At 40.3% G+C, this 11,393-nt stretch overlaps 1 protein-coding gene across 8 annotated transcripts in view; it reads right to left on the bottom strand.

The window, feature by feature from the left end:
- MBNL2 (muscleblind like splicing regulator 2) overlaps window positions 1-11,393 on the bottom strand; it is a 175,316-nt gene that overhangs the window by 47,932 nt on the left and 115,991 nt on the right. For all 8 annotated transcript variants that reach the window (XM_008992244.5, XM_017970047.4, XM_017970052.4 and 5 more), the window contains exons 4-5: window positions 3,679-3,879; window positions 26-289 (exon numbers count right to left, since the gene is read on the bottom strand). In XM_008992244.5, the coding sequence (XP_008990492.1) occupies window positions 26-289; window positions 3,679-3,879 (465 nt within the window). The remainder of the gene's footprint in view (window positions 1-25; window positions 290-3,678; window positions 3,880-11,393) is intronic.

Raw genomic sequence — 11,393 nt, 5'->3', positions numbered from 1 at the left:
AGGGGCGGCGGGCGGCCGCACTTACCATGACTGTGGCCGCGGCCGCGGCTGCCTGGGCGGCCACCGCAGCTTGGTTGGCTTGGTGCTGCGCAGCTTTGATTTTGGCCTGCAAGTGTGCAGGAGGGTGAAAATATTTGCATTTCTCCCTCATGCAACGCCCCTTTATGTAATCCATACAAACGGTTACGGTGTTGTCGCTTGTGTCGATCATGGTGCTGTCTGCGGGGTGTGCAAAGCGGCAGTCGGTCTCTCCCCGGGCACAGTTTCCTCGCTGGAACTCCCTGCATACCTGAGACAGGAAGAAGAGCCGCGCTGCAGAGGCAGGTCTGAGCCCAGGCACCCCTGCGGCCCGGCCACCGCGGGGCGGGGTGGGGGCGGGGGGAGCCGAGGCTTTGCCTGGCTTTCATGGTGGCTCTGGTACCACTGGCAAGAAAATATCGATTATCCGGAACCCAGGCAACCAGAATCTTCGACACACTCATTTGAGGTTTGTTTTATCCCCTTTCCTAGGGTGAAAATCTGTGAGAAAATAATCCGAAATCTACATTTCAGCTAAAATAACAAAGGAAAATCAACGAGGCCTCCATTGTCCCTGGATAACATATTATGCATCTATCATTTATCCACCCACCCATTCATGTATCTATCATCTATCTATTCTCTAGACTCTATCAATCCATACATCCATTCATCCACTTATCATCTACTATCATCAATCTATCCAGTCATCTATCCATCTGTTCTTTCATCCATCATCTATTATCTATCTATCCATTTATCTCTATCCATTCACCCATCCATCTATCCATCCATCCATCCATTCATGTAGCTATCATCTGTCTATCCATCCATCCATCCATCCATTCATCCATCTATCATCTACTATTATCAGTCTATCCAGTCATCTATCCATCTATTCATTCATCCATCTACCATCAATCGTCTATCCATCATCTATCCATCTATCTCTATCATCCATCCATCCATCCATCCATCCACATATCATCTGTTCACCTACCATTACTTTTAATGGCAAAAACTGCAGTTACTTTTGTACCAACCTAATATTATCTATTATCTATATATCTGTCTACTATCTATCCATCCTTCTATCCATCCATTCATTCATCCATCCACCCATCCATCATCTACCTACTTACCTATCTAAAATTTATCAATTAATTAATCATCTAATCTCTTTACCTAACTATCCAAATGCCTGCTTACCTACCTATAATCTACCTATTATCTATCAGTCACCTATAATCTATCTACCTCTCTCGATACCTTCAATATCCTACTCGGATGACAATTCTGAGAATGCTATAGGGTTTTTTTTTGTGTGTGGAGGGACGATTTAATCATAGTTCAAGGTACCAGGTCATAGCTGTACAAAAAGAATCAGGGAAAATGATAAACTTGTTCCTCCTCTCTCTGAGGAGTTGGGGTGGGGTGAATCTGAACACTTCTTTTTCCCATTCCTTCTTTCCTGCTCTACAAAGATAGTAGAAATATAACAGAAGAACAATATCTAAGACACCAAAATTTTCATTTTAAAGGCCACCATACTATTATTTTTAACAGCACAGAAAAGACCAAAAAAAAAAAAAAAAGATAAAAATGGAGAGAAATATGGCAAGAGATAAAAAGAAAGAAATAAATGGAGGGAAATAGTTTATTTTAAAAATTCTTTAATGTTAAATTATCCTGAAATCTCAAGTAACTAGAAGTCTCCATTCCATGAGAATTCTGGTGGATCAAGATTTTACTGTATGAAAAAAGATTTCTTTAGAATTTGAAGAGTATTTTAAATTATGCCCTGAATACAGGCAACATGAAATGGCATAAATAACACATGTATATTATATAATTCTTCTCTGCTTATACATATTAGCAGGAAAGATTTATGAGTAGAATTGTGAGTTATTTCTTTTTAGGCTTTAATTCCAAAGTGGATATGCAAGTGATCATCATTTTGATCGTTAGTGATATTATATGAAGAGCCCCTGACCTGAAATTCAAGTATTGTGAAAATCAGACATACTTGGGAAATACTGTTTCATTGACCAGTGACCAGGCCAGGTTGAAGGTAAACAGCATGAGTCACCAGATTGTTAATTATTTCCTCCTGCTTTGGGCATTAGCCAACATTTTATCTTTAGTTTATAAAATGCACGAAATAAAATATTGCTAAGGTGTTCCCACAGATTCTGAGTAAGCCTTCCTCCATCAATGGAAGACTTCTGTCTCACAGCATCATAGGTGTGGATCTGCCATCTAACTCCTACCAATGGGCTCTGTGTGCAGCTGACTTCATTCCTGCTTTGAAATGAACCAAAAGCTGCTCTGCTAAAATCATTGTGAATCATTTTTACAGGTCTTTGTCTACCAGCCCTGTTGGGAAGGACTATTTGTTCCCAATTCCACTGATTTAATTTGTTTTCTAAAATACAGTCACATACTGAACACAAAAGCTCCGTGGGTCCAGCAGGTGGAGCCCAAAACACTTTTCCAGTCCTGTGAAAGGTCTGTTCAGTAATTGACAAGGATAGGCTGGATCTTTCCAAAATAGTAACAATTAGTTTATATTCTCTTCATCTGGGCATTCAGATTGAAACTAAGTGAAAAAATATATATCTTCTAAAAATCTGCAGTTTGAAATTCTGAGTTTTAAAACCTTCACAGGTTATTAAGCAGCCACATTTTACTGCCCTCAAGATTTATTGGGTTAATATTTAAACAAATACACATTGAAAGAACATTCTCTAATGATCCCACTGACAGAAAGCATGGTGTACATCCTAACCAGATGCGTCACCTAACAACTTTAATCATGGAATGGAATTAAAGGAGCTCTCTGAAAAAATATCTATGAGAATCTCTATACACCCTTATAAAGTGCTGCACTGAATAGCATAGGGATAGAGTAGTAAGATAAATAGATGAGTTCTATGGCTCTGATTAAAGAGAAATTTTGCCCAACAAACTACAGGAGGTTTGGTTTGATTCATAACCTAAGAATGATGTTTTATAAATATCAAAACTTGCTTTTTTGAATGTCATAGAACAACTGAGGTTAAAGAAAACATCTCAATAACTAAATTTACTCATCCACCAATTTCCTGTTTAGCAATAACACAATCAGAACTAATATGCCAGAACATTCTAGAGCAGCCATACTTGTTCTTAAGATACTGAAATACGATCATACCAATTGGTAAATAGTTGTAGTGCCACTTACTCCCACCACTGTCCCTGGTTGCTGGGCTCCTGACCCACCAGTTTCCAGAACTTTCTAGGGTCTAGCAAGGGTTAGACCTTGACATGAGGAGGCCTTCAGGACTGGGAGCCATCTCCCTGGGCTGCATCATGATTGAGTCACTGATCTATTGATTGTTTAATAGTTTGCCCTTAAATGCATATTCCATGCAGCTGACTTTTGTTTGTGTTAATACTAGTCTTTTCCATAAATAATTTCCTTTATACTTGGCCTTAACTTCAAACCATAGAGTTATGAATGCATGGGTTTTGGGTAAGAGTGTGTGTGTGGGGTGTGTGTGTGTGTGTGTGTGTACATGGCTGTTTTGCAGGACCGAATTCTATCTCACAAGCAATCACTTATACAGAAACATACTTGTACCACAAACGCATCTCAAAATACAAATAGAATTGAAGTACCTCCAGTTTGTCAGTCCTGAGAAGTTTCTGAGTTGCAGTTGAGCCCGGGACAGTGACCGGTGGACTTCCGGGAACAATAACAGGCGTGGTGGGCAGAATTTCCGTTGGGACTAACCCAACTCCAGGGGTTACAGGTGCTAAGTAAGGAGCAAAGCTAATAGCCGTGTTTGTCCCTATTGCGGGACCTACAGGAAAAGTGGGCTGGTAAAGGAAGACAACACAGGAGAAAGAGTTCTTTAGAATAAAACTTAAAAAAAATTACCAGCAAATTTCATTTGAGCAAAATGCATTCATCATATACTCTTTGTGTTAGTTGTATAGTTCAATGCTGACCTGTATTAAAAATGAAATCCACAGAGACTCTTTCTTCCCTAAATCATACAGAAATATGAGACAACACCATAGAAATCTCTAGTTACAGGAACTAGATTAAGCTTTTGTCTCTATGAAAGTGTTCTCAACAACAAAAAAATAATTTCAACTCTAATTACTCAATATTCCGAACTATTAAATATCGTAACACTAAGGTAGTGAAACCTGTAGAATCCTGACTGATAATCTTTAATTTATTCTACATGTTTCTCAAAGGGAAAGGAGTAATGAAACCCCTTGATTATAGCCTGATTTTCAAGTTGCCTAAGTCTATGCATTCTCAAACAGCGGAGCTTACTCGCAATTTTATTTTGCCCAGACTTACCAGTATGTTTCCATCATTGGCATGTACATTCCCAAAATTCATATGTAGTTTTCAAATCAACCTATGATTTTTTTTTCTCTAGTTCAACTATGTCTAGATCCAGTCAGTCTTCCCTTCCTAAAAGGTTTTATGAAAAAGCTTTTTAATCAATTTTTCAATTGGCCATTAAAAGTTGGTTTGGTTTCCTAGATCACAAAATAAACACAGCAGTGACAAGAGCATACAGAACCTTATTAAATTTGCTCTCTGACACCATATTCCTCATCTAGGAATAAGAAGAACTATGCTAGTGAGTTGAGGTAATGATTATTTTTAAAAGCTCCACCTAAAAATATGTAAATCATTCTGCCTTTTAGAAAGGAAATAATGTACAGTTAAGAGAACAAACCTTGTTAAGTAATTTAAAATACTAAAGACTTTTCTTAGAATAAATTGTACACAGAATTGGACCTGAATGCTTCTTTCTGTTTGTTTGTTTGTTAATTACAGATGATTTTTAACCTGTTTTCAGATATTTGTAATCATATATTAATGCAATTTTGTAACACTGAATTTTACTGCTACTTGTCACACTTTTAGCACTGAACTATGCTTGTCATGTGTATTCTCTGTTTCTACATTGTGGGTGACATTCTTTTGCCTATTTATGACCCTGGATGAATTGTTTAACATATGGGAAAAATAACTTACGTTTAGTAAACCTTTTTTCTTTATAGCAGTAACAGAAAAATATCTCTTATGAATACTCATGATAGAGAACAGTAAATTACTGACAGTTTGTGCAGGCAGTTATCAGACAGGAAGGAAAGCCTATTTTCGAAGTGGCTGGAAGGGGTGGTTCTAAAGGTGTTACAAGGGTACTGTCTCAGCACTCCCACAAGGAGCTCTTAGATCTTTATGGCTCAGACATAAAATCCACTTTGGGAGAACGTTGCATCATAAGGTGTGAACGTGGGAAATAGACAGCAGTGAGGATTTTTTCTCCCTTGACTATAAACAAAAGTTTATATGTGTATGTTACTCAATGAGTCATAATTATAGAAAGTTGTGATTTTCAGTAACTGTAGCTTTTATAATTTAGCGCTACCGGAGAAAAAGCTAAGTGATTTAAATGGTCTAAGGACTATGTAATGTTAGGATTTTTAAAAAGAATCAATTCTGAAAGGTCATAAATCACAGCACATCAGTGATTCAGTGGACTAGCTCTGTCAGAAATGCCTGGGGGAGATTTTTCAAATAGAGATAAATTCTGACCCAATAGGTGTAGGCTGAGACCTTGATATTTACATTTTTGAATTTTACTAAATGATCCTATGCATGGCCAAATTTGGGGACCACTGTCACATGTGAGGAGTGAACGTAGTCTTACAATACTTGGACTAAATGTGTATTTCAACCCAGAGACGAATTATCAACATAAACATTTAGATAAAAGAGCCCTCCCCCATATTTCCATTTTTATTTTCTCTGGAAGCAAATTCTCAGACCTCCCAGCCCGCAGATCATTGGAAGCCAGGGTTAGCATGGTGCCACAAATACAGGCTGTACTTTGGCTTGTCGATAGGATTGAGAACCTCAAAACTCATTTCCCAAAATCATTTTTGGATATCGACAAATCGATTCCAATTAGCTAACTTCTGCCTTCAAAAATGTATGCTACTTGTTCATCTGAGCTCATAGTCAAAAAGGAATATTCCAGTATGTTTTATTGATGATGGCAATAACATAGTTCATAGAGAACTAGTATTATTTTAAAGTAAAACCATAGATGTTAGACTCAGAGAGACCTGAATTCAAATCTAGTGCTCTGACACTTATGATTTTTAACCTGGGTAGGAAATTAACCTCCCTGGGCTTTAATTTTCTAATCTGCAACGAGGAAGTGAAACTACTTAGCTGAAAGGGTTGGGCAGCATGAGGTGTTATTGCACCCCCATTTCCCATGGTCAGAACTCAATAAAAAGCACCTAGCATTACTACTGTAAAAATCAATATTGATCAAGTCTTTTTTGGCCTCAAATTATCGAACAGTTCTACGACAGAGATGTAACGAGTATAGCAGTATAGTAGGGGTATAAAAGTGAGTAAAATTACAGCACACATTTTCTCTTTCCTTTTGAAATGTCGACTGAAAAAATATTTTCTGTCACATGAAACTGAACGTTGCAAGTTCATAGGCCTTACAAAGACAGGTGCAGTTGGTTATTTTCCTTTTTGATGTAGTGTGTTTTTCATTGAAGTTGATTCGTTAAAAAATATAGTTAGGGGGATTTGCAGAGACGTTCACTCCGTGTGAATATTATTCTGGATAATAATGCTTTACATCTGGGAAAGGTTCTGGTCGTTCTCAAGGCGTTCTCACACTTGTCTTCTTTAATCTTCTCAAATCCATGGAAAGCAAGTGTGGCAGCAAGAACGGCCCGGCCTTCCAGGTGAAAGCAGTTTAAAGGAGAGACGCTAAACGGATAACCCAAGGTCAGTGCTGCAAGGCACAGTCAAGGCCGAACACCCCGGGACTCCTGACTCCTAGTCTGAGGCCGCGTCCACTCTTCTGCAATTACTAGATTTTGTTGGTTACTTCGTAAAACAAAAGAGGAAAAAGAACCCCCCACAAATCAGTGCCCGTATGTTTTTGGAGCCAATGCAGAGAGCGTTGGTGGAGCGTTGCACAGGAACGCGTCCCACAGCCTGCCTGGGCCTTACAGACAGGAGGCGCGGGATCTGCTGCCTTGGAAAAGTGGTTCTCGGATCCTGGATTCAAATGAAACTCCCGAGGTAGAATCTCCGCCAACAACGGATCCCGGTGTCTGCGTTTGGTTCTCAGCCGGCGGCTGAGAAAAGAAAAGGGCAGCACCTTCCAATGATTCTGTTCCTGGAAGCGCACCAACTACAGCTTGGGAGAATTAGCCCTGCAGTTTCTCAGAAGTGCTGCTGCCAGGCTGTCTGAGACAGGACCCATTTGGTCCACGTCATCTCTCAGCTCTCAGCCACAGCTAAAGAGGCCAGAGGACAAGATTCGCGGAAAGCCTCCTTGAAGAAAATCGCTTCTGAAACGCTGGTCTTGAGAGTTTCTGCCCCGGTCTCCACTCCACCTTCCCGTGTTTCTCTCCGCAGTCTTCCATGCCCTGCTTTCCTTCCCAGGGCATCAGGTCCGGGTTCAAAGATGACAAACACATCCACACACTCACACACACAACGCACATATACACAACTCATAGTCACAACACATTCATATACACACAACACACACCCCCATATACTCACAACCCACTCACATACACTCGCATACGCAACACACTCATGTGCACTCACACACACTCAAAACATGCCCACAGACACAACGCACTCATATACACTCACTATATACGCTCCCATACACTCACAACCCACTCACATACACTGACACACATACACAACACAACACACTCCCATACACTCACAACCCACTCACATACACTCACACACAACACAACACACTCATGTACACTCACACACACTCAAAACGCACCCACAGACAACACACTCACGTACACTCACTATACACACTCCCACACACTCACAACCCACTCACAGACACTGACACACATACATAACACAACACACTCATGCACTCATACACACTCAAAACGCACCCACAGACAACACTCATATACACTCACTACACACTCCCACTCAATCCACTCACATACACTGACACACACAACACAACACACATGTGCACTCACACTCAAAACACACCCACAGACACGCACATATGTGCTCACACACACAATACTCATACACTCAAAACAACACACTCGTGTAGACACTTCACACACAACACTCATACACTCAAAATACAACACGTACACACACTCAAAACATGCCCACAGACACAGCACACTCATGTGCACTTACTACACACTCCCATACACAATCCACTCACATACACTGACACATACACAACACAACTGTACATGCACACTCAAAACACACCCACAGACACAACACACATGTATACACACAACACTTATACACTCAAAACACACTCATGTACACTCACTACACACAATGCACACTCAAAACACATAACACTCCTGTGCACACATATACACACTACACTCAGATACACATACTCACACAACACACACACTCATGTATACTCATATACTCAAAACACACACACATACACTTACACGTAAACACTCGTACACTCACACAACACACTCAACACACTTATGTACACTCACATTCACAACACACCCACATACACACAACACATACACACACATACACAAACACACTTGTACACATAATACATACAACTCATGTACACTGATACACTCAAAACACACACATCACATACAACACACACACCACACTTACAACATCCCCACATCCCCACACACTCACAAATACACTCATGTACACTCACAACACACAAAACACATTCAGGTACACTCATACTACACACAACGTGCACACACACACAACAGTCACATACACTTGTATGCATTCAACACAACACACTTGTACACTCACATACACTACATACATATGCAACACAAAACACACACCAATATACTCACACAGTACACACATTTGTCCACACACTGTATGCTCACATAAAACAATGCACTCATTTACACTCACACATAACACACTCATGTAGACACAAAACACATGTACACTCAATACACACACCATATACTCATATACACACATACACTCATAACACATACAACACACTTATGCATGCACATACACACACTACACATATATACTCAACACACTAATATACACACACATAATACACTCATGTACACACATACATTCACAATGCACTGATGTACACTAACACACACTATACACGTACACACATACACACACATACACTCATATACTCACACACACTAAAACACAACACTCATGTACACTCATTCACTACACACAGCACACTCACATGGTCACACACACAATACACTCATCTCACACACAATACACTTATGTACACTCATATACACTCACATTCACATATGTTCATATACACAATATTCTTGTAGACTTACAACACACTATACACTCATTACAGAGAACACACAACACAACACTAACACACACAACACACTCTTTACTCTCATATACACTCAACATACACACTACACTCACAGCACACTCATGCACACAACAAACTCATGTACACTCACATATACTCACAACACACCCGTACACCACAAATACATTCACTACACACAACACATATACACTTACAATACACATGCAACACAAACACATTCAATACAGACAACACACATGCACTCACAACACACTTGCACACATATATACACTCACTGCACACCTGCATGCATACATATACTCATTATAAACATACTACACACTTCCACACGTACAGTCACTACACACACTTATGTACTTACAACACAGTCTCACGCACACATGCACATTCTTTGCTATTTTGTAGCAGCAAGGGGGCTTAGCTAAGGGTATTGGTTAAGTGGCCTGAGGCATTTCATGGCTCAAAAGTCCAGTCAATAGGCAAGAATGCTGTTGTTCCACTCGTTTAGAATGCTTCTGCTTTAAAAGATAGGTGCCCGACACTGGCTAAAAGTCTCCTCCCTCTACTGCCAGAAGCAGCTCTGGAGAGCAGAAGACACATGCAAGACTTGTCCTGTGGGGCTTTTCCGTCTCCATCCTCCTAAAGGTCATCCACATTTGCTGCTTTATCTTGAATGCACATATGACACATGGGCGTGCCCATGTGGGAGGGTGGGAGGGAAGAATTCCTGTCCTATCAGGAATTGGGGAGAGAAAAGCTGCTAGGAGGAATAAATGAAGGGGACTTTTCAAATATTGTGAATTTGAGACAGAATGGTTGTAAGAGGAGAGAAAAGCTTGAATTTTCATTCCCTTAATAAATATTTATTGGTGTAGACATAGTGCCAGAATACTGTGTACATTGATTAAACTGAAGCCCTAATGAAAAAGAAGAAAACAAAATTACAGTTTGTTTGTATGGATAAGCAGAAAAGGAGGAGGACTCTCTGGTAGAGAAGGCTGAGGGTTGTAGGCGGGTTGCAAGGGTGCACCTGGAGTCCTTATGAATGAGGTGAGTTAATGTGTGAAGAGCACTAGTACATGGACAGGCCAGCAAAGGCAGAGGCTGGGGGCACGCATGAACTGACAATGTTCACCTGGCAATGTAGGCAGGGTGGTGACCAGATCACAGAAGCCATAGGTCACGGTCAAGGTCAGAGTTTCAGTTTTGTCCCAGTAAAATGGGAAATCATTGAGGGGCTTTACATAAGGAAGTGATAGGATCCTTTTATGTTTTAAAAAGATTGCTCTGGTTGTTGTATATCAGACATAATGGAGTAATGGAAGACTGGATATTTAGAGATTAGGAAGTTAAATGCTTTTATGGTATTCTGATAAAAGGTTAATGGTGGCTCAGATGAGGGTGCTGAGATGTAGGGGAATGTATGGGGTTCAGGGCAGATATGACAGGACTTGCTGATGAACTGGATGTCAGAGAGTGTTCAGGAAAGAGTCCACTAGGTTTTGGAGTGAGATTGCCGGTTGATAGTACTGTTTACTAAAAATGGGAAGAACTTGATTTTGAACGTGTCAAGTTCCTGTAAGAAATTTAAAGGTGAGGCCAGTCGAAAGGTGGATTTATGAGCCTGGGGCTCAGAGAAGAGGCTGAGACAGAGGCATACATTTGGGGGTTCTCAGACTTTAGATGATTGACAGTCACAGGAATGGATGTGACCACAAGGGAGAGGGTAGATGGAAAGAAATATCCAGCTCTTGGAACTTCGGCATACAGAAAGGGAACACGGTGAGCAATGGAGACAGAGGAAGGAGTGATCAGGGAGGAAGGAGTGTTTAACAAAGGAGACGTTGGTCACATGAGTTGAGTATTGCTGAGAGGTAGAATAAATTGTCTTAGTCCCTTTTGGCTGCTTTTAGAAAATACCATAAACCGAGTGGCTTAGAAACAACAGAATTGAATTTCTCA

Source organism: Callithrix jacchus, chromosome 1 (genome assembly GCF_049354715.1).
Source record: "Callithrix jacchus isolate 240 chromosome 1, calJac240_pri, whole genome shotgun sequence".
NCBI lineage: Eukaryota > Metazoa > Chordata > Mammalia > Primates > Cebidae > Callithrix > Callithrix jacchus.
The sequence above is the reverse complement of the archived record's forward strand: the minus strand, read 5'-3'. Positions and strand labels throughout refer to the sequence as shown.